Here is a 22,341-nt window from a genome sequence, read left to right on the forward strand (position 1 = left end):
ATTGTCAGCCAGTGAGCAGATACCTTTTCTCTCTCTAATATTGCAGCTGTAAAAATCTGCAGCCTGAAGCTATAGGAGCAGGATACATTTCATAAACAATTTCACCATTCAGATTGAAACTTCTCTAGGCTTTGACATACGTAGAAATGAATTAAACTGGTTGTATTATGATGCCAACGCTGAGAGGTAAGAAGCCTTTAATACAAACAGACTGAATCCTTTTCTTCTTCTTTGGTTTGGCTATTTTAGAGGCCATGTGTGAGAGATGGTGTGTAGATTAGGGCCATAACCTTAACTCTCAGCCAGACTTTTTATATTCACACTTGGTGACTCGTTTGGTGTCCTTGGGCAACACAGACCCTTAACTCTCAATCTACCGTGTCTTTGGGGTGGACCTTTTATCAGGGCAATAAAAAGAGTAATCTAAACAATGCTTTAGAGGAATTATGAGGGAAATTAGAAATGTTTGAAAGAAAGATTCAAAATAAGGGTCAAAGAGAAAATAGGCAGGTTGTTTGGGAGATTGTATTCTTTATTTTAGCAAGTACAGAAGAAAACATGAGAGACTGCATGGCTGAGGACTTCAAACTGCAGTCTGTGATGAAGGATCATGATAGTGCACCTGCATGGTCTCTGACAGTTTTCAAAGGGAAACCCCATCACCACTCTCTCCTCTGCCTTTATTGAACTGTTCCTCTCCTCCACCCACGTACCGCGCAATGTGCTGCCCCTCACTCTTTTTATGTCGGCAGAAATACAATCAATGTCCCGAGGTGGCCTGTATCAGCACATTGTGGTCAGAGTGTGGGGCAGATATCTGCAACGTAAACAAAGAGTGCAGAACGGACCAATTTTGCATCAGTTTGCTTCCTGCGCAGGACGGGTGGGCGGGCGGGCGGCGTGCCTGCTTGTCCGGGGGAACCCTAGCTAACCTCTGTGTGCACCAACAGTCGGGCCCTAGAGAATACAAAGGTGTCTGCTTTCAGGCGCTATCTGTGCCTCTGGCTGTTAATCTTCGCTGCATTACACACCTCTATTGGTGCACAGTCTGTTTGTGTGGCTGTCTTGTCAGTTTACATCCAATTGTCTCGTCTTCTCCCTCTGACCCCAAACGTTCACACAGCCCCGGACGCTCAAGCTACAAAGTACACGGTTGGGCTGTAACTCGACAACCACCGTGGGTTTCACGTCCTTTGCCCAGCACGCTTCTGCTTTGGACAGAAACCCTTAGTTGAACTGAACAGCATGGGGTTTGTCACTGTCGCCTACTTCCATTTTCTGTGTTATAAATAAAGTTGAAAAAAAAGCAACATCCAGCTGCCGTCGTGTCAGTACCATCGGATTCTCTGAGCACTGTGGTCGTCTTTTCCTAAATCCTGATTAATTCTCCCTCACATCTTTCCTTGACCTTATGACGTTTTCCATTGAGCTCAAGGTAAAGTGTTCTTTGACTAATTGCCCACAGCCCAAGTCTGTTCATTTGATCAATGAAAAGTTGTTTCCTTGTCCCTTTTTACTGTGACCCATAAAACACTCTATTCTATTCTTGGCTTCCCACAAACGTTCACGTGCCCACTTACCAAGAGGATTTGCAGTTTGTTCAGCAGTTTATCAAAATCCAGACCACATATTTCTATAAAAGAATAATAGCCCTTTATTTGTTTTATCTCACTTTCGAGAACATATTTACAGAATGATTTGCGTAGATGAAAAAACGATTATTAATTAGATGGCGTATTCTCTGCGTCCTCTACCTTTTTGATCTTGCCCAGAGAGGTAGAAGGTTTGAAGCAGAGTAAATCTGCAGTGTGAGACTGTGGCTGTAGAAATAGATGGATGGATAAACATTGGGCCATACATCGTCCATGGCTGTCATCCGATCGCACATCTCGCCTCGGAGCAGTGAGTCACTTGGTTTCTTCAGTCTTCTTTTAGACACCCACAAGCTCAGCCCTATCTCTTAATGGGGACGGCAGTCTGAGTCCGTATGCACTGTCCTCCCCAATGTGGCCAGTTTAGCCCAGTTTAACCTTCTCGCTCAGCCCAGTTTCAACTTCTCGTCTCAGAACGTCCTCATAACCAAAGATCCAATGCTGCTGTCGTGCATATAGCTACTAATCTCGGTTTTGAAGTAGTGTGAGTTGTAGGTGTTGTTGGTGAAATTCCACCCCCTTTTGATGGGGAACTCGATCCCTCTCTTGCACAAGACCTTGAGATTCACAGATTTTGCCTGAAAGCCCTGTTTCTGCGGTCCGTGTGCGGTTTTAGTGACACATTGAGTCTCACATGGAGTAGTGTTGCTCGAGTCTGCAGTGAAGGAGAAGAGGGCGCATTGCTCCACTTTCCAGAGTGCAAAGCAGGGAACACGAGGACGGGACAGGAGGAGACATTTCAAGGCTGAGGAGAGATAGATGAGAGGCCAGCCAAAGGAAGCGGGGGACACTCTTCAGCCAAAGAAATACTAGAGGCCTCTGGCTATGGGAGAGGAGTCGATGTTATGAGGACACGGCTCTGCATCACTTTCCATGCTCCTGCCGTGTGCAACAAGCATGCGTACTCCTGCGCCTGTTCTCCTGAACGCCATAAGTCAGGGTTCATGTGGCTGAATCACAAGCAAACGGGTCAAGAACGCGAAGGCAGAATGATTCATTCGTCGCTGGGTGAAAGGTGACAAAAGTCCGGAATCTGTCCAGAACTGTAGCGAGGAATATTTAATTGGGTTAAGTGATGCATCCACTTGCATAGTGACAGATTAGAAGGAGCAGCTGGGAATGTTGAGGGTCAGGTGTGGGTTTCACAGGGGGGAGGGGGGTGTTTATTGCTGTATTTACAGTGGCCTCTGGAGTGTCCGAGGTCTGACGAGGAGTTGCTGTCTTGTGGATTTGAGTTGCTTGTGTCTTTTGTACTGAGAAGAGCTGTTTGCAGGCAGACATTTCTTTAAAAAAAAAAAAATTGTATGAATTATATGAATAGCAATAAGCAGACTCTTGAAACCTTCTTTAGTTGTGTAATCTGTTAGAGTGAGCATCATGTCTGTCTGTGTTATTTTCTTGTTGTGCGGCAGTACAAACGTACAATGACAAAATAACGTTATGTCAAAAGACACACAAATAGATAGCCACCGATGAAAATGTCTCCTGGAGTTTTTTGTTTTTGTGTTTTTCTTTTATTTCATTCTATTGTTTTCCTCTTCAGCACTCCTTATGAAGCATGTCACTTTAGTGAATAAAAGTAATATGCTTTATTCAGTTTCATTCAAGAAGTGCCATATAGACACAAAAAGGTTGTGTACTAAAATATGAAAAAGTGGGTGTTTCAGGGACTTCGAAATAGACAAAATTAACTTAATGGTGTGAACGTTTACCATTTACTGGTCGGTCTACGTTCCAACCCTCACCTATGGTCACGAACTCTGGGTCGTGACCGAAAGAACAAGATCTCGGATACAAGCGGCCGAAATGAGCTTCCTCCGTAGGGTGGCCGGGCTCAGCCTTAGAGATAGGCAAAGGAGCTCGGACATCAGGGGGGAACTTGGAGTCGAGTCGCTGCTCCTTCGTGTCGAAAGGAGTCAGCTGAGGTGGTTCGGGCATCTAGTCAGGATGCCTCCTGGACGCCTCCCATTAGAGGTTTTCCGGGCACGTCCAACTGGTAGGAGGCCCCGGGGAAGACCGAGGACACGCTGGAGGGATTATATCTCCCGGCTGGCCTTGGAACGCCTCGGGATCCCCCAGAATGAGCTGGAAAGTGCTGCGGGTGAGAGGGAAGCCTGGGTCGGCCTGCTGAACCTGCTGCCACCGCGACCCGACCCCGGATAAGCGGCTGATAATGGATGGATGGATGGATGGATGGATGGCGTGAACGTAAAATAAAGTGTCCTAAAAATGAAAGACCAGTGACTCCAAGTATTTTCTTTTGTGTGTCGTCTGCAGGATGACCAGGTTGTTCTGCAGTGCACTGCCTCCATCCTGAAGGAGCAGCAGATTAAGCTCTGTCTGTCCTGCGAGGGCTTCGGGAACCGTCTCTGCTTCCTGGAAACCACATCCAACGCTCAGGTAGGATGCTGCCCCCCTCGCTCCTCTTGCTGTCTGTCCCGTTCTGTGTGTACTCACCGACTTCTTTGTTTTTCCTCCTTGCCGTACATGCGTCGGGCAGAATGTGCCCCCGGACCTGGCCATATGCAGCTTTGTTCTGGTGCAGTCCCTGTCGGTCCGCGCTCTACAGGAGATGCTGGCCAACACGGTGGAGATGACTGAGGTAGGACTCCAGAACGGGGATAAAGAAATGATTAATGGGTAGAAGAGTGTATGGAGAGGGGATGGGGACTGGATGTAAGAGATCCAGTTGGTGCTATAGAGGAATTTGGCTCATGAATGACACATAAAGAAATTGACTGATATAAAGTATATTTCTGAAAAATATATCCGTTCTTTTTATAATGTATTGGACTCAAAATCAGATTTTGTTGACAGATTAGCATAGGCACACCATTTTTTTGGGCTGGGATTTATACATTTGTTATTGATCCTCCATGTGACTGTGGCAACAAAGCATATTTCCTAAAGATCATTTATTCCGCTTATTCCAGCTACGGAGGTCCTATTTGAAACCCAATTTTATTCCACTATTATTAAAATACATTACGTATACAAGGTTTACACAGAAGATGTTGCTTTACAGACGAGAAATAAGGGTTTATGTGTTCCCTATCATTTGAAACGTGTCTTTACCATTGTATTTACTAACTGAACTCAAACCTGTAACATGTTAGTCCATGTATTAGAGGATTTAGGTTACAGGTGCCAGTCCTGTTTTTCTTTTAGAGGAGCTACTTTTCTTGTTTAAATATGGATCACAGATTGGCTGTTTCTCCATCATAAAGCGTATAGTGTACATGATGATCCTTCAGTCTATGTGAGCGCCATAGATGAACTCTGCTTTTATTTTCTTATGATTTAAAAAGAAACTTTGATCTGACACCTTCCCCCCCCCCGCTTCCCTTCTTGCTCCCTGCCAAGCAGGCAGTCGATTTGGACCAATGGGTATGTCTGTTAATGTGTCTGTTGTCCTGTAACGTGTGTGCCGACCAACCCGGCAACAGTCCTCGTTCCTCTCCTGTTGCCCACTCACTGTCCTCCTGAATGAAACAGTGCTGTATCATTCACACATACTGTATCTATCCATGCCACTGTCTTTAGATATGACCTTAATGCTGCTACTGAACTTACTGGAACGATGGAAATAAAAACAAAAATGCTTTATTGAAACATTTGATCCCGCAAGGTGTGGCAATGCCTCATTTATTCTGTGTTTTCATGCAGAAATATTACCAGCACATTTGTCTTCTTGTGTACCTCACTCTGCTTGATGTTCCCTTTTTTGTTTCAGCACATTTGTTCTTTGTTGACGTCCAGTTCATTTCTGTTCCCCTTTGTATACAGAACATGTTTTCACACTGCTGCAAAAAATGACCCGACATCCATATACAAGTTTAATATGTTGGTGTATTTTTTTTCCGTTGCATTAACTTGCCAAACATATTTAAAATCGCATCATTCTGATATAACTGTGGCAATCCAGCTATCTGCCTTTAAAAGGCAAGTCCCTGAATCAGTGAGCAAGCTTTTGTAGACTCAATGATTCTCTCACTAAATTATTGTTGAGTGTTGATGCAAAACTAACGTACTTATCAGTTTACCAACTGACATCAACCACCTCAAGCAAAGACTTAATTGTGTTTTTAGTGTCGCTCACTTTTCTAAAACAAAAGTTACAAATAAAAAGGTTTGATTATTTCATTATTCTCAAACCCCAATAAGAATGTCCGAAAGCCTGTTTGTCCAACAGCCTGTTTATCTCGAAAACAAACGCCCTACTCTGCCTCTGATTGGCTTACCCAGATATTTCTACCCGAACCAATCTCACTCCTCATGCCAACGTAACCAACAAAGGCAACGAGTACTAGCCTGTCTGTCTCTTATCGGTCATTGTTAGTGAGATATCTCAAAAGGTAACGGACAGATTTTAACATGGGCCAAGGGTGATACTGAGGCAACACAGGGCCGGCCCCCGCTATGAAAACCCCAGCTAGCATGTTTAATAATAGAGACAGATTTAACTGAGAATGTGCACAGAAAAGTCCACATTTCAGCTTGATTAAAAGATAGATGACAGAAACCTTCTCTGGCGGAGGCGAATGGAACTCAAGAGAGGCTCTCAATTGTATTATTGCATTATTGTGGCTAGTGTGGTCAGATCCTGGCCTCCCCGAAGTTGGGAGTTGTGGACGAGCCCAACCTTTCAAATGGTGAGCAGAGGATTGAGAATTGCCTGGCATGCAGCCCAGTGGAGGGTCCCCATCTGTCAGGGCTGGATGGGGAAACCCGACACCCCCAGAGCACTGGACAGATCTAGCTCCCTCTTATTAACACACACACACACACATACTCACCACCATCATCATCCCCTGTCCTAACCAAGCCTGGCACTTATGCACACCAGGGCTAACGGGACAGCGTTGGGACTTGACACACCTGCTCCTGTCTCGCCTAGTGGATTATGGGTGCTTAACCCAACAGAAGGGCTGAGCATTCTACTCCCGGGGGGTCCACTAAATGGTTGTTTGGGCTAATCTATCTATAACTCTTCCAGTAATTGTGTTTTCTTGTTCCATCCTTGCTGGATGTTGAGAAAAGGTAGGATGGATTCATGTTATATTTGCTGACTATGTGAGATTAAAATGTTTCAAAGATTTCTATTTGTTTTGCTTCGCCTGTCCCGTCATTGTGATGCCTTCTCTGAGAATTAGGATTTTTCAGCAGAGCATCTTCCCAGTTTCAGCAATATCTCAACACTGCTTTGCTATTGATGTGGTTCTTGTTGTGTTTCTGGTATTTGCATAAGAATGGACCCCGTCATGTCCTGTACGGTAACTGTTTTGGGAAAGAGTCATTGTTCATCAATGTGGAGCTGTTAATTTATATTTACCACGGTAAACCTTCCACTACCACACATTGACACCATTGTTTACATTCACTTTGCCTATCCGTCTTATGCGTCCCATTCAAATATTTCCTCTCTATCTGCTCCTCTGATCTCTGCACTTTCTAAAATATAATAATTTTTCCCTCTGTGTTTCATCAAGGTACATTTAAACTGTAAAGTCAGGTCTGTTAAATATCTCTCCATCTTCTTCCCCTCCAGTCGTCCCAAGGTGGGGGTCATCGCACCTTACTGTACGGTCACGCCATCCTTCTGAGACACTACCACTCAAGCATGGTAAGTTGCTTTGAAGAAAATAATAACTAATTGATCAAAGGATGGTTTGGCTCTTTATAGCCTCATTTCTTTTGGTCTGCGTTGTAGCAAGTCATGTAAAAACTTTCTCCCCAGTACCTGAGCTGTTTGACTACCTCTCGGTCGCTCACAGACAAGCTGGCCTTTGACGTGGGCTTACAAGAAGACGCCACTGGTAAAACCAAACACCAAAAAAGCCTGCATTTCACTGATTACTGAAAAACATGATCCTGTAGTGTTGTTGTTGTTTTCTTTTTTTTGGGTGATATGTTTTTTGAATTTTGCTGAGTTGGCCACCACAAACTATTGACAAAAATGTAGCCAGCTACATAGGCAATAAATGAAATGGACTCTCTGGCTCAAGTCCTACAATTGCAGGGGAAACCCTGCTGCTTATTCTGGGATCATGTTGATCAAAATGTTGGTGACATTCTTATGTAGACAAACACACATGTTAACATAACGGGCAATAGCAAAGTTAGCAAAAATGATTGATGTCATGTCCATATATGGTACAATAAGTCGGTAACCTAATTATCGGGACAGGCCTACACTACATGTCACTCTTTTGTGGAGCAGTATGTTAATGTAGGTTAATAGGCAGGCTTTTGTTTTTTTGATTTCAATACACTTTGAGTGAACGTATCAGTTGCAAGTCACAATCTCCGTTGGGGAACTTAGGTTGTGGTTTGTTCTTCTTGCAGGTGAAGCATGTTGGTGGACCATCCATCCAGCCTCCAAGCAAAGGTCAGAAGGTGAAAAGGTCAGGGTGGGTGATGACCTCATCCTGGTCAGCGTGTCCTCTGAGAGATACCTGGTAACACTCCTCATCCCCCATCCTCTTAAAAGAATGGAACATTAAGACATGGTTAATCTGCGCTAATCCCGATCTTTTCCCCTCCTCTTCCTCCCCTCCGCCCTCAGCACCTGTCCTACGCCAGTGGGGATCTGATGGTGGATGCCTCCTTCATGCAGACTCTGTGGAACATGAATCCAATCACTTCAGGATGCGAACTCGCTGAGGGTACAAACCTGCTTCACACCTTTTGCAGCCAACAATTCTGTGCATCACACGCAATTCATCTACTGTACATCCAAACATACACATTGATTTATGGAGAAGATCTACATGTTTTATTGTTGCAATTCAGAATTCCCATTCAGACATTCACATACTCGCTGTGGTGCATATTCCTCCTCCCAGGGTTTCTGACAGGAGGCCACGTTCTCAGGCTGTTCCACGGCCACATGGACGAGTGTCTGGCCATCGCTGCTCCAGAGGAAGGAGAGGACAAGCGCAGGTGAGAGGAAGATGAAGAGGACGCAGAGTGTTTTTCCCGAGCAAGAAACACATCTTGTCAATCTGATGCCATATGATGGGATATGTCTCTGCTGCAGGATGGCTCACTATGAAGGCGGTGCTGTGTGCAGTCAGGCTCGTTCACTGTGGAGGTTGGAGCCTCTCAGAATCAGGTGATTAATTGATTCATGCCAGATGTACTTGTTGACAGAATTGATTTGATGATTTGATTACGAGATCTGGTTCCACAGGAGAGAAGCTTGATAGCTGAAGGATTTGGCGCTCTGTTGGGATAATCGGGTACTCTGAGTTATTTCAGATATTCAATTCAGTTTATTTATTTCAATTCAGTTTATTTTGTATAGCCCAATATCACAAATTACAAATTTGCCTCAGAGGGCTTTACAATCTGTACACATACGACATCCCTGTCCCAGGACCTCACATCGAATCAGGAAAAACTCCCCAAAAATAACCTTTGACAGGGAAAAAAGGGAAGAAACCTTCAGGAGAGCAACAGAGGAGGATCCCTCTCCCCGGATGGACAGAAGCAATAGATGTCATGTGTACAGAATGAATAGCATTTACAAATATATGATGGTGCCTGACCATTCAGAGCATTGTAGGTGAGGAAAGGATTGTAAGTTATATACTGGATTTTACAGGGAGCCAGTGTAGAGAAACTATTATGGCAAAAATATCTTTTCTGAATCAACTGAAGAGTCTAGCGTTAAAGTAACAAATGCATGGATCATTTTGAGAAGAGATGTCATATTTGTGCGATGTTACATAGGTGATATAAGGCAGATACCTTGTTTCAGAGGAATGTGAAGAAAGCAAGAAGACTGATCACATGGATGTAGTGGTTACATCTAAACCACAAAGCTACAAGGACTCAACAACAAACACCGGAGAATGATAATACTGATATCACAGTATTTGAAAGACTTTGTTGACTTTTTAATATGTTGTTTTCTCCCCTAATTTCTTCCTGCAGCTGGAGCGGTAGCCACATGAAGTGGGGTCAGTCTTTCCGTATCCGTCACATCACAACAGGCCGGTACCTGTGTCTGGATGAGGATAAGGGTCTGTTGGTGGTCGACCCAGAGAGGGCCAACACCAAACTCTCCGCTTTCTGCTTCCGTGCTACAAAGGTTCACAATCAACATTTTGAGTTTCTCTGGCGTCTTCAGTTTCTGTCCATCTGTTTTCACGCTTTGGGTTTTCGTTGACCTCTCTGTGATTTGCTCCCGCCCCTCTCTCTTCTCCTCTGGTTCTCCCGAGCAGGAGAAGGTGGAGGTGGCTCAGAAGCGCGATGTTGAGGGGATGGGCATTCCAGAGATCAAATACGGAGAGTCCATGTGCTTTGTCACGCATGTGTCCACAGGCCTGTGGCTCACATATGCCGCCCTGGATGCCAAAGCGGCTCGTTTGGGGATGATGAAGAGAAAGGTCAGAGCCAAAATACATTTTAACTATCTTAATATGTCTGCGAAACTAAGCAAAACCATCAGAGAAACTAAGAAAATAAAACTAGAATATTGCTCCCTCTTTAACAACATACGAGTTTGCATGAAACATATATTTGTCTTAGAGGTTGCTTGTCTGAAGCTGTGTTGTTAAAGGATTTAGAAAAGGTATACAACATGAATGAGAACACATAACAATGACGGGGAGAGCTGGATCTAGATCTTTCGGATAGATGAGAGAAAGCAGAGCTCTCATACCTAATTGACACAGACACTAGAAACAGAACTGTGAGGTATAATTGTTAAAAAAGACTTCAGTTGCTGGATTTTGTTGGTGTGCAGTCCATTGTCTGCAGACAAGAAAAAGAGTTCTACATTTCTGTTAGAAGTAACTCTTAATTCTGGTTGAAAGAGAAGGTTGCAAGCATTCAATTGCCCCTTAATCATAGCCGTTATGTTTTTCATGTAATTTATGGTGAAGGGTGGGGTTAATTACCATGATTGCACTGAAATACCGTAATGCATTGTGTTGTATACGGTTAGGCAAGAAGCTGTGCCGGTGTTACTAATTAAGGCTTGGTGTGCATGAACCCTTAATTTAGAGTATCATACCTTTGTCATCCATCCATCCATCCATCCATCCATCCACAATTCCTGGTGCCATTTTAATATTTAGGGTTATGTGCGTTGTGCTTTATTTTCATAACTTAAACTGCAGCAAAGTGAAATAGTGATCATTCTTTTTCCATATCGTGTCTTTATTTGCTTCAATATGCTGTACGAATGACCAAGTGTGTGTGTGACTCAAGCTCAACTGAGGAACGGCGATCGTGGCGGTTCTAACCGGACGCCCTGTAGCGATTCAGCTTTCCACATCAGCACCTGGAGATACTTTTCAATAAGGATGTTGTCCACGTCCCCAGGTCATTCTGCACCAGGAGGGCCACATGGACGATGCCCTCACTGTGTCCCGCTCCCAAAATGAAGAGTCTCAGGCTGCTCGAATGATTTTCAGCACTATGGGCCTCTTCAGGCAGTTCAACAAGTAAGTGTCTCCATTTTGCTCTCATGCTTTCATTTGTTTATGGGACCAAAAGCGTGACCATATTCTGATCCTAAAGCTGCAAACTGACGTGGGATGAAGACATGTTTTACATTGATTGTTTGTATTCTCCCAGGGGCTTGGACGCCCTGAATGGGAAGAACAAGTCACCAGGGGCTGTGTCTCTTCCTCTGGAGGGGGTCATCCTCTCTCTTCAGGATCTCATCTTCTACTTTCATCCTCCCGAGGAGGAACTGGAGCACGAGGAGAAGCAGACCAAACTTCGCTCCCTCCGCAACCGGCAGAACCTCTTCCAAGAGGAGGTAATCTGCAAGATATCTGCAAAGCTTCACAAACACACGCTCACATTTTTTTGTTCTCATCCGCAGACTCTGAACGCTGACGCAATCAGTCTCAGCTTAATAGAATTACTTGGAAAACGCCTAATAATTGGCTTTAACAAACTTTGTTTGTTAATAAAATGATATTGTCACACTCATGAGGCTGATCTCAGCAGACAGACAACTGGTGATGAACTTGACATTTTGCATAACCTTTCCGGTCTCCCCTTTGTGTTTCTGCTTTTCTTTCTCAGGGGATGATCACCATCGTGCTGGAGTGCATCGACCGCCTCAACGTCTATAACACTGCTGCCCACTTCTCTGAATTTGCCGGGGAGGAAGCCGCAGAGTCCTGGAAGGAGATTGTCAACCTTCTTTACGAGCTGCTGGGTAGAATAATCCAGATGAACGTAAAGTACAAAGGTACGCTATCTGTGCTGAACACAGTAACATTAATTCACACTCTGTGTTTCCTCTGAACAGCTTCTCTAATCAGGGGGAACCGCTCCAATTGTGCGTTGTTCTGTGACAACCTGGACTGGCTGGTCAGCAAGCTGGACCGCCTGGAGGCCTCCTCAGGTAGCCAGTGACCCTCACATGTTCACTGATACACAAGTTGGTCTTTAGAAATGGCTATTTGCTTTTAAGGGTTGGCCGCACCTACTGTTGTAATTAGATGCAGCTTAAACCTGTAGACTGTTAATATAATTCTTATCAGATTCGATGATGACTGTTACTGCTGTAAAAAGTGCAGTGACAATTGATCATATTCCTCCTATCTATACACGTAGGTATTCTTGAGGTGCTGTACTGTGTGCTAATTGAAAGCCCTGAGGTTCTGAACATCATCCAGGAGAACCACATCAAATCCATCATCTCTCTCCTCGACAAGCATGGAAGGAACCACAAGGTTTGTCTCTTCTCACTGTCAGGAAAGTGAGGGAGGAACATCGCTGGTGCGGTTGCTTACTTAACCAGACGCTTTTTGCAGGCGGGGTTTGGAAAGTTTTAGTATACTGAAAGCGTATTTGGCTCTTAAAAATTGCTTCTTGGTTACGGAATTCCTGCATAAATTGTAGTGGACGCTCTGCTCTGCCACATTTAAACGTGGAGGTGATTGTAATGTGTGTCTCGGCTCCCTTTAGGTCCTGGATGTCCTGCGCTCTCTTTGTGTGTGTAATGGTGTCGCTGTGAGGTCCAACCAGAACCTCATCACTGAAAACCTGCTTCCGGGTCGTGACCTCTTGCTGCAGACCAACATTGTAAACTATGTCACCAGGTACGGTCGTAAATGGACAGACTGTTAGTTTTCTCGGGTGTTTTCTATTTGTTAACTCTACCAAATGGCCGTTGTCTTCTGTGCTCAGTTTGAGACCCAACATCTTCCTGGGTACATGTGAGGGTTCCACGCAGTATAAGAAATGGTACTTTGAGATGATGGTAGACTACGTGGAACCCTTCGTGACGGCACAGGCCAGCCACCTGCGTGTGGGCTGGGCTATGACCGAGGGCTACAGCCCCTACCCTGGAGGAGGAGAAGGCTGGGGAGGCAACGGTGTGGGAGATGACCTCTACTCCTATGGCTACGATGGACTGGATCTCTGGTCAGGTGAGATGATTCTCGATACTTATTTACGGTACTGTTTCCCATGATGCTATACGTCTTGTTCTGTGACTCGCTCGTCCTCTGCCCTGCCGTTCAGGCACCGTACCCCGCCAGGTGGCTTCACCCAGTGCACACGCCCTGGCTGCAGACGACGTCGTCAGCTGCTGCCTGGACCTGAGTGTGCCCAGCATCTCCTTCCGTATTAACGGCCACCCGGTTCAGGGCATGTTTGAAAACTTCAATGTGGACGGCCTCTTTTTCCCTGTCATCAGCTTCTCTGCTGGAGTCAAGTAAGTACAAAATAAAGATACGTTGCCATTCACGTGTTAATCTTTATTTAAACAGTAAACCAATGCAACAAATATGAATGCAATGTAATTATGCTGGTGCAGAAGCAGATTTAACAGTTTCAGGTTGTCGGCGTGCACCCCTAAAAATGAAGTGTTTGTGCCTGTGTGTGTCTGCCTGTGTGTCTGTATGTGTGCGCCTGTGTGTGTGTGCTTGTGTGTCTGTGTGCGTGTGCGTCTGTGTGTGTGAGGATCCTCACAGTGCTGAGATGGGGCTATTGGTGAATTGTCTGACAGGGAGGGAAACCAAGGCTCAGGAATTGGCACAAAAATTAAATCAATTATTTCTTCACTTATGAGTGATAAAGATCAGAGCATTGTTGCCATAAAGGATTTAAGTAGCATATAAAGATCTTTTTCTGTCGCCTCAGGGTTCGGTTCCTCCTTGGCGGTCGTCATGGCGACTTCAAGTTCATGCCCCCGCCTGGCTACGCCCCATGCTACGAGGCCCTGCTGCCCAGAGATAGGATGCGTATTGAACCCATCAAGGAGTACAAGCATGACTTCCACGGCGTGCGCAACCTGCTGGGTCCCACGCTGTCCCTCACCCACACCTCGTTCACCCCCTGCCCCGTGGACACTGTTCAGGTGGAAGCCCCAAACCTCTTCAGAGTATCTGCTTTATATGTTTCTTTGCGTTTGCTGACTTTCCTTTTGCCGTTTAGATTGTGTTGCCACCCCACTTGGAGCGCATTCGAGAGAAGCTGGCAGAGAATATTCATGAGCTCTGGGCTGTCACCCGCATTGAACAGGGCTGGACCTACGGGAGCGTGAGTCCTGAGCCAGCACTACAGCACAGACGCAACAGAATAGGAGTTTGGATTTTACAACCTCAGATTCAGATGATTTGGAGCGCTTGAGTAATGTGGGAGTAATAGTTCAAAATGCTGCTGTGCGTATTTTTTTTTTTTACAATAATGATCAGACTGTAGGTTATTGTTTATAATCTATAGGGGCCCAGTATGTAGTTTATGTACTTACAAAAAGACTTTTGGGTTATTTTCTTTAATTCCAGCATAACTTAAAACTTAAATATATCTTCATGACTTGACTGATGCATCAACCAGATGCAACACAAGGATTCTAGTTTGAAGCAAACAAAGCTTAAATTAATTATAAATTAGGTCTTTTGTCTAGTGAGTAATCTATAGTCGTCTTCCTCCACAGTTCAGAGATGATAATAAGAAACTCCATCCTTGTCTGGTGGACTTCCAGAGTCTCCCTGAACCAGAGAGGAACTACAACCTGCAGATGTCTGGCGAGACTCTCAAGTGAGTTTGTGGTTGAGGTTCTGTAGAGGTTTCTGTTTGAAAGTAAAGTTCCTCCTCTTACCCTGACTGTTGTTGTTGATGACCGTGTCCTTGTTTTGCCCACAGGACTCTCCTGGCTCTGGGTTGCCACGTCGGTATGGGTGACGAGAAAGCAGAGGAGAATCTCAAGAAGATCAAGCTGCCCAAGACGTATGACGACAGATATTTCTGGCTACATAAACGTTCCACGCCGTCGTTTCTGTATGTCTGAATATGAACTTTCGTTTGCCCTCTAGCTATGTGATGAGCAATGCATACAAGCCTGCCCCCCTTGACCTCAACCATGTCAAACTGACACCAAACCAGAACCAGCTTGTAGAAAAACTGGCAGAAAATGGACATAACGTTTGGGCAAGGGACCGGGTACGACAAGGATGGACCTACAGTATTGTTCAGGTATCAATTTCACATTTTTAAGAAATCCTTTTAATTTTAGTCTTCAGTTTCATTTATATCACCTCAATTCTCTTATCTTAAGACCATGTCCATTTATACCGCTGTAATCCAATTTAGGCTAAACCCTGGAGCCTTTCCAGGGGTAATGATTTTTTATATCAAATCGTATTCTGTTACGCTTCTCAGGACATCATGAATAAGCGAAACCCTCGTCTGGTACCTTACAACCTGCTGGACGAGAAAACTAAGAAAACCAACCGAGACAGCGTCAACAACGCCGTCCGCACCCTCATCGGCTACGGCTACAACATCGAGCCTCCGGATCAGGAGAGCAGTAAGTCGAAATTTATTTATTTAATCCTGAATCTCATTGACATCTCAAACGTCTCCATATCTGTCATCTTCCCCCCACAGCTGGCCATGGCCTGGAGAACACCCGCGGAGACAAGGTGCGGATCTTCAGGGCGGAGAGGTCGTACGCCATCACCCAAGGGAAGTGGTACTTTGAGTTCGAGGCTGCGACCACAGGGGAGATGCGAGTGGGCTGGGCACGACCTAGTGTCCGCTCTGACACTGAACTGGGAGCAGATGAACTGGCCTACGTCTTTAACGGCAACAAGGTCGGTCCACACATTTTGCCCAAATTAATTAAATCAGTGTCTGTGTAATTTAATAGATAGCGAGCTGGTTCAAGTTATTTCCAAAACCTTCCAAAACATTGACGAGCAAAGTGAAGAGTGGATTTCCTGCAAAGGATTCACATCTCATCGGTTCAAACAACATTTTTTTTGAAAGAATGTAATATGGGCAGTCCCTTAAATTGAAAATAAAACATAAACCCCAAAAAAACAGTGTTATTAAGTCAACATTCAGTTGGACAACACCAAGACAGGTCTCAGTACCCAGAAAGGATTACCGGAGTACAGCGGAGCCTGTCAGTGATGTCTCTGCTTTTATTTTTTTAATGGAAATTTGAAGTAGTATTTTTCATAAATGATCTTTTGAACCCTTTTCCAGGCTCAAAGATGGCATATTGGCAATGATCCCTTTGGTCGCCAGTGGCTGTCTGGCGATGTCGTCGGCTGTATGATTGACCTGACTGAGATGAACATCATGTTCACACTCAACGGAGAAATGCTGATCAGTGACTCGGGCTCGGACATGGCGTTCAAAGATATCGAAATTGGGGAAGGTAAGTATCACTATATGATCTGCATTAGTAGCAATTGACATAACACTTGCAGGATATTAGCACAACTTCACAGTAATTAGTAAATACTTTTTCCAATAACTTTCCTTTGTTTATACCCCTCAGGTTTTATTCCGGTGTGTGCCCTGGGCCTGTCTCAGGTTGGAAGGATTAATCTTGGGCAGAACGTCAGCAGCCTGCGCTACTTTGCCATCTGTGGCCTGCAGGAAGGATTCGAGCCTTTTGCCATCAACATGAAGCGAGACACGACCATGTGGTTCAGTAAAAGTTTGCCCCAGTTCGTGCCTTTACCCACCGATCACAACCATGTTGAGGTAATTACTCTGTGAAACTTTTAATGTGTAATGAATAAAAATAAATCTTTTCCCACTATACCTTGAATAAAAATAAACATTTGCTCTTTAGTAGTAATGGCACTTACCTATAGCACTTTGTAGTTTGGCTTTCTTGGAGGAATTGAACTTGTTCTGAGTTTGTACTCTCATGGTTTAATGCACTTTTTGTAAAATGAGTGCTAAATGAAATGTAATGTAATGAATAATTCAAACCAGATCATTTACTCATCTTTAAACGTGCTCTCGCCCAGGTCTCCCGCGTGGACGGAACTGTGGACAGCGCCCCGTGCCTGAAGCTGACCCATCGGACCTTTGGCTCGCAGAATGCCAACACAGATATGATGTTCCTCCGACTCAGCATGCCTGTCCAGTTCCACGAGACCTTCAAGTTCCAGGCAGGCACGACCCCTCTCACCCGTGCCCTCACCATACCCGAGGAGGAAGTGGTAGTGGTGGAGCCCGACTCCGAGTTTGAGGTTCTGAAGAAGTCGGCCAGCCGCAAAGAGCAGGACGATGACAAGACGGAGCCGTCTGTAGCGAAGGAGCTCTCTGTGGAAAATGAGAAGGACACAGTGTCAGAAAAGGGAAAGAAAAAAGGGTAAATATAGAGGAGAGGAACAAGCCTGCACAGCATTTACGGTGCAGCTTATTATGTACATGTTACACCCCTAAAAGGGGGGATGGATAATCACGAGAGTGATTTGGTGTCTTTTCCTCAACAAGGCTTTACTTTTGTTCTTTTGCACAACACAATTATTTATATACATACACATATCACTAAACACAAAATAGCTTGATTTCTGTGAATCACAAAATGGCGGCTACACTTGACACAGCTAGCTGCAATTTCAGTCAACAGGCGGGAACTCACGTACATTGCATTACACACACACTTCAATATTCACAGTAAAACTCAACTCTTAAGTAACCAAAACAGACCAACAATATTCTCAGGAAACATCTTACATCCATACCGACATGTTAACTTCATTCATAACCAACAACATACCTAAAAGGGGGGATAAATAATCACGAGAGTGATTTGATGTGTTCTCCTCAACAAGGCTTTACTTTTGTGAGGAAAAGATCGCGATTTTCCCAGAGGTATGTGGGCGGAGACTAAAGCAATCAAGATCCAGACTGCTTAGTAGATCACTCATCTCTTTACTCATTATTTTAACTTGCACAATAATGAACAACATAACTAATGTAAGAACAACACCATAGTCAACACCTTAATCTTCTAAACACTTATCATGTCATTTCTGAACAATCAAGCACAACAGAGCTAACCTGCTCAAGAGTGCATGTTGTCCAACCTGTCACATAAAGAATCCATCCATCTTCTCTGGACAAAACAAAACATGGGCCAGAGAAACAAAACTAGATACAAAATGACAAAATCAACGGTGTCAAATTGTTCCTCTTTTTCGTTTTGCTTGTGATACTTGCAGTTCCCTGATGTTGCGTTATGTGGTCTCAGAGCAGTTCATCAGGCAATATCACTTTCCTCTAATGTTCAAAATCCTCTTTGGGCATTAGATTCTTCTCCAAGGCCAAGAAGGTTGCCATGACGCCTCTTGCCCCTCCTCCTGCTCCTCCGATGGTGCCACGTTTGGTGGAAGATGTGGTCCCTGACGACAGAGATGACCCTGAGTTCATCCTGAATACCACCACTGTGAGCTGAACACTTGCCACTGCTAATTCCTGGTTTAAGGCACATGTTAAAATTGTTCCTCCAGCTTTGTGCAATGTCCCTAAGTAAGGCGTGCTCATTGGGAGTTAACTATATATTAGGTTCCATCATACTATTTTAAGTCATCTTAGCATCTCTAGATAATCTAATATTACTGCTCATAAATGTCTCACTCAGACTACTTTTCTATTTTCAGTATTACTACTCATTGAGGATCTTTGCTGGGCAGGAGCCGTCCGGTGTTTGGGTTGGCTGGGTCACTCCTGACTACCACCAGTATGATCCGACCTTTGACCTCTCCAAAGTGCGCAGTGTCACCGTTACTGTGGGAGATGACAGAGGCAACATACATGACAGGTAAGTCTTTCCCTCATTCTAACGGTATTCTATGAACAAGAGCAGTGCCAGTTCTTGGAGGTTTGTCTCTTGGAGCTGCTGCACGCTCTTTTCTGGCCGAATAAGTCATTTATAACTGATGATTTAAAAATGTTGGATTGTATAGACCCAGTAGTAGAGGGGGAAGTATGCCCCTTATTTGTTTTGTTTGGCGCGTGTGTCAATATTTTACACATTGCACCTATTTTAATATGTAGGTAATGTGATTTAGGGTCGCTGTGTAATTCCAGTCCATCGTGTGTGTGTGGACAAGAAGGAGAATAATAAATGGTCTTTCTGTGAATAAAGAAAAACCTGTTAACTAAATAGAGTTTAAGAGGGAGAAGTAGCTACCTGCTCCGGTTCAAAAAGGGGAGTTATAAGCTTTTATTTATTCTACAGTTGAACGTTCTCTGTCCTAGAGCTGAGAGGCTCCTCATTTAGCTGCATGCTTCTGTTTTGTTATTGTCTATCTGTATTATTTGTCTTTATTTGTTCTGTATAATGTGTCAACTGCGATATAAAATAAAACAAGATGAGTTTGAACGTAGTGTTATTTCTCTGCAGTATGAAGCACAGTAACTGTTACATGGTGTGGGGCGGGGACCTGGTCAGCAATCATCAGACTCGCTTCAGCCAGGAGGACATGGTAGTCGGCTGCTTGGTCGACCTGGCCACAGGCCTCATGACCTTTACAGCCAACGGAAAAGAGATTAACGCCTTCTACCAGGTAAGGAAAGGATGCACAGTTTTGTGTGTGTGTGTTTGTGTTGTTTATTTGTATCTGTGTTTTTTCAGGCTCCCCTTCAAATGAGTTATTTTACACTGTGGAGCTGTAAAACCAGAGATGTTTTGTTTCAGGTGGAGCCCAACACCAAGCTGTTTCCTGCCGTCTTTGTTCAGCCCTCCAACCAGAACATGGTGCAGCTGGAGCTGGGCAAACTCAAGGTACAAAGCTCCTCTTGCTTTTTGTTCCTCTTCCGATCCAGCTTCTCTAACGCTTTGTGTCATTAATACCTTCAAACCCTCTTGCTCTTTCTCCCCCTCTCAGAACATTATGCCCATCTCGGCTGCAATGTTCCACAGCGAGCGCAACAACCCGGTCCCCCAGTGCCCTCCCAGGCTGGATGTCCAGATGCTGACCCCGGTTATCTGGAGTCGTATGCCCAATCACTTCCTCAACCCGGAGGTGGGCAAAGTGAGCGAGCGGTTGGGCTGGATGGTGGAGTGCACTGAGCCTCTCATCATGATGGCTTTGCACATCCCGGAGGAGAACAGGTCAGAGACAGTAGCCCCAGCAGCAAATTAGTTATGGGGGGGGGGGAATTAGCAGATTAGCAGCAGGTCAAACTGCACTTTTGAAGGGATGTGGGAGTAGCCTCTGATTTTATCACCATAATCTTGTCGGATTTACTTGCAGTTCAGGATTTTGCTAATTGCTCTCCATGATCAGTTTTGATCCCTGAGTCTGTCTTTTGTCTCTCAGGTGTATCGACATCCTGGAGCTGTCGGAGCGTCAGGATCTGATGAAGTTCCACTACCACACCCTCATGCTCTACTGCGCCGTGTGTGCTCTCGGCAACAACCGGGTGGCCCACGCCCTGTGCAGCCACGTGGATGAGTCCCAGCTTTTCTACTCCACCGAGAACACGTACCTGCCCGGACCGCTCCGCAGCGGCTACTACGACCTGCTCATCAGCATTCACCTGGAGTCTGCCAAGCGGGCACGCCTGGGCACCAACCGGGAGTTTATCGTCCCAATGTCTGCTGAGACGCTCAGCATTCACCTCTATCCCGATGCAAAAAAGGCCCACTCTCTCCCCGGCGTTGGCCTAACCACCTGCTTGCGGCCCAAGCTGCATTTCTCCTCCATCAACTTCGTTGGCACTGACCCTGACTTGTACACCATCAGTCCCGTTTTCCCCCTACAGGTAAGAGACAAGAGACAGGTTGCGTTGGAAAAACGTAATGAAACTTTAGTTGCATTTGACTTATTTTTGTTATCATTCCCCCTCAGGAGCTGAAGACCAGGGCGATTAGCATGTTAACAGAGGCTGTGCTGGATGGGAGCCAGGCCATGAGGGATCCAGTAGGAGGCAGCGTGGAGTTCCACTTTGTCCCAATCCTGAAGCTGATCAGTACACTACTCATGATGGGCATCTTCAACGATGAGGACACAAAGCACATCCTCAAGATGATCGATCCACATGTTTTCAGTGGAAAGAAGGAGGAGGAGGAGGAGAAAGCTGAGGATTTTGGAGCTGCTGAGGAAGCAAAGGAGGGGGAGGAAACGAAGGAGGAAGCTGAGATTGATCTTGAGGATGAAGGGGTCGGTGATGAGGAAGAGGAGCTGATAGATTTGGGAGGCGAGCATAAGGAGGAAGATGCTGAGCCTAAGGATGAAAGAGAGGTGGATGAGAAGGAGGAGGGAGAGACCAAAGGAGTAAAGGTGGATGGAGAGAAGGCAGAGGAGGAGAAGGAGGCCGAGGCAGTGGAGGTAGAAGTGAAAGATGAAGAGGAGGGTCTGGAGGAAGGATTGCTTCAGATGAAGCTACCAGAGTCCGTCAAACTGCAGGTCATTATATTTTATATCTGAACCCTGCCATTCATCTGTATGCATCTGCACAGTATTCATATCCTTACAATATCTGTTAAATGTGTACGTATTCTGCATGTCGGCACCGTATTCCTCCTACCTCCTCTACCTCTCTCAGATGTGCACACTGCTGCAGTACTTCTGCGACTGCGAGCTGCGTCACAGAGTGGAGGGCATCGTGGCCTATTCCGACCAGTTTGTCAATGATATTCAAAAGAACCAACGTGTGCGCTACAACCTGTTAATGAGAGCCTTCACCATGTCGGCTGCTGAGACTGCACGCAAGACCCGCGAGTTCCGTTCACCACCGCAGGACCAGGTACTGATGGACCAGGAAGACCGATTGTGAGCCATGGGGTTTGAATTTAAACTGGATTTCCAAGTAGAGTTTTACTTTTGACAGTTTATTTCCAAGGAGATGGGCTTGTATAAAAAAAAATCTTGTTTGATGGTTTGTTTTTAAGGCATATTATCATGTGGGTTCATTCTGTCACATGTGGGATGGAGAACACAAGAACAAATACGTTCTAACCCAAACCCAAAGAAAATCCCTGGGAATGTTTGAAATGCTATGCCTCGTTCAAAACTAGAAGAAGCGAACTATGCCGATGGGGTTATCTTACTGTGTTCCTCCTCAAGGTTATCTTGCTGACCAACTTCAAGCACAGTCCAGAGGATGAGAACAGTCCAGTGCCCGAGGAGGTGCGGGACACTCTGGCAGAGTTTCACAATGACCTCCTGCTTCACTGCGGTGAGAAGTCCTTTAAAGATGCTGCGTGTTTATTTTACTTGGCAAGTGTGGATGACTTTTCATGTTCAAGTGTTTGGGCTCTAAACATTGCATACCCATTTCACTCACAGGTATACATATCGAGGAGGAGGCGGAGGAGGAGGAGGTGGACACCTCGCTGAGGGGCAGACTCATCAGTTTAGCTGATAAGATCAAGAGCTTGCGCAAGAAGAAGGAGGAGGAGGAGAAGCCGGAGGTCGAGGAGGAAGCAAAGCCCAGTAAGAGGAGCAGCCAA

At 45.2% G+C, this 22,341-nt stretch overlaps 1 protein-coding gene across 1 annotated transcript in view; it reads left to right on the plus strand.

The window, feature by feature from the left end:
- Nucleotides 1–22,341, plus strand: part of ryr1b (ryanodine receptor 1b (skeletal)) — a 70,885-nt gene that overhangs the window by 12,571 nt on the left and 35,973 nt on the right. Inside the window, exons 3-41 of the mRNA XM_034548380.1 lie at nucleotides 3,930–4,052; nucleotides 4,153–4,254; nucleotides 7,201–7,275; nucleotides 7,390–7,468; nucleotides 7,998–8,110; nucleotides 8,218–8,317; nucleotides 8,498–8,594; nucleotides 8,692–8,766; nucleotides 9,591–9,747; nucleotides 9,881–10,045; nucleotides 10,986–11,107; nucleotides 11,241–11,427; nucleotides 11,700–11,835; nucleotides 11,929–12,024; nucleotides 12,237–12,355; nucleotides 12,591–12,724; nucleotides 12,813–13,054; nucleotides 13,149–13,341; nucleotides 13,770–13,986; nucleotides 14,064–14,168; nucleotides 14,566–14,669; nucleotides 14,775–14,858; nucleotides 14,945–15,104; nucleotides 15,291–15,488; nucleotides 15,536–15,724; nucleotides 16,122–16,296; nucleotides 16,420–16,628; nucleotides 16,901–17,247; nucleotides 18,192–18,327; nucleotides 18,542–18,702; nucleotides 19,288–19,450; nucleotides 19,582–19,668; nucleotides 19,772–19,998; nucleotides 20,207–20,651; nucleotides 20,738–20,965; nucleotides 21,101–21,295; nucleotides 21,435–21,635; nucleotides 21,956–22,067; nucleotides 22,178–22,324. Coding sequence (XP_034404271.1) covers nucleotides 3,930–4,052; nucleotides 4,153–4,254; nucleotides 7,201–7,275; nucleotides 7,390–7,468; nucleotides 7,998–8,110; nucleotides 8,218–8,317; nucleotides 8,498–8,594; nucleotides 8,692–8,766; nucleotides 9,591–9,747; nucleotides 9,881–10,045; nucleotides 10,986–11,107; nucleotides 11,241–11,427; nucleotides 11,700–11,835; nucleotides 11,929–12,024; nucleotides 12,237–12,355; nucleotides 12,591–12,724; nucleotides 12,813–13,054; nucleotides 13,149–13,341; nucleotides 13,770–13,986; nucleotides 14,064–14,168; nucleotides 14,566–14,669; nucleotides 14,775–14,858; nucleotides 14,945–15,104; nucleotides 15,291–15,488; nucleotides 15,536–15,724; nucleotides 16,122–16,296; nucleotides 16,420–16,628; nucleotides 16,901–17,247; nucleotides 18,192–18,327; nucleotides 18,542–18,702; nucleotides 19,288–19,450; nucleotides 19,582–19,668; nucleotides 19,772–19,998; nucleotides 20,207–20,651; nucleotides 20,738–20,965; nucleotides 21,101–21,295; nucleotides 21,435–21,635; nucleotides 21,956–22,067; nucleotides 22,178–22,324 — 6,205 coding nt within the window. The remainder of the gene's footprint in view (nucleotides 1–3,929; nucleotides 4,053–4,152; nucleotides 4,255–7,200; nucleotides 7,276–7,389; nucleotides 7,469–7,997; nucleotides 8,111–8,217; nucleotides 8,318–8,497; nucleotides 8,595–8,691; nucleotides 8,767–9,590; nucleotides 9,748–9,880; nucleotides 10,046–10,985; nucleotides 11,108–11,240; nucleotides 11,428–11,699; nucleotides 11,836–11,928; nucleotides 12,025–12,236; nucleotides 12,356–12,590; nucleotides 12,725–12,812; nucleotides 13,055–13,148; nucleotides 13,342–13,769; nucleotides 13,987–14,063; nucleotides 14,169–14,565; nucleotides 14,670–14,774; nucleotides 14,859–14,944; nucleotides 15,105–15,290; nucleotides 15,489–15,535; nucleotides 15,725–16,121; nucleotides 16,297–16,419; nucleotides 16,629–16,900; nucleotides 17,248–18,191; nucleotides 18,328–18,541; nucleotides 18,703–19,287; nucleotides 19,451–19,581; nucleotides 19,669–19,771; nucleotides 19,999–20,206; nucleotides 20,652–20,737; nucleotides 20,966–21,100; nucleotides 21,296–21,434; nucleotides 21,636–21,955; nucleotides 22,068–22,177; nucleotides 22,325–22,341) is intronic.

The sequence above is a fragment of the Cyclopterus lumpus genome, chromosome 13, assembly GCF_009769545.1.
Source record: "Cyclopterus lumpus isolate fCycLum1 chromosome 13, fCycLum1.pri, whole genome shotgun sequence".
NCBI classification, from domain to species: Eukaryota; Metazoa; Chordata; class Actinopteri; order Perciformes; family Cyclopteridae; genus Cyclopterus; species Cyclopterus lumpus.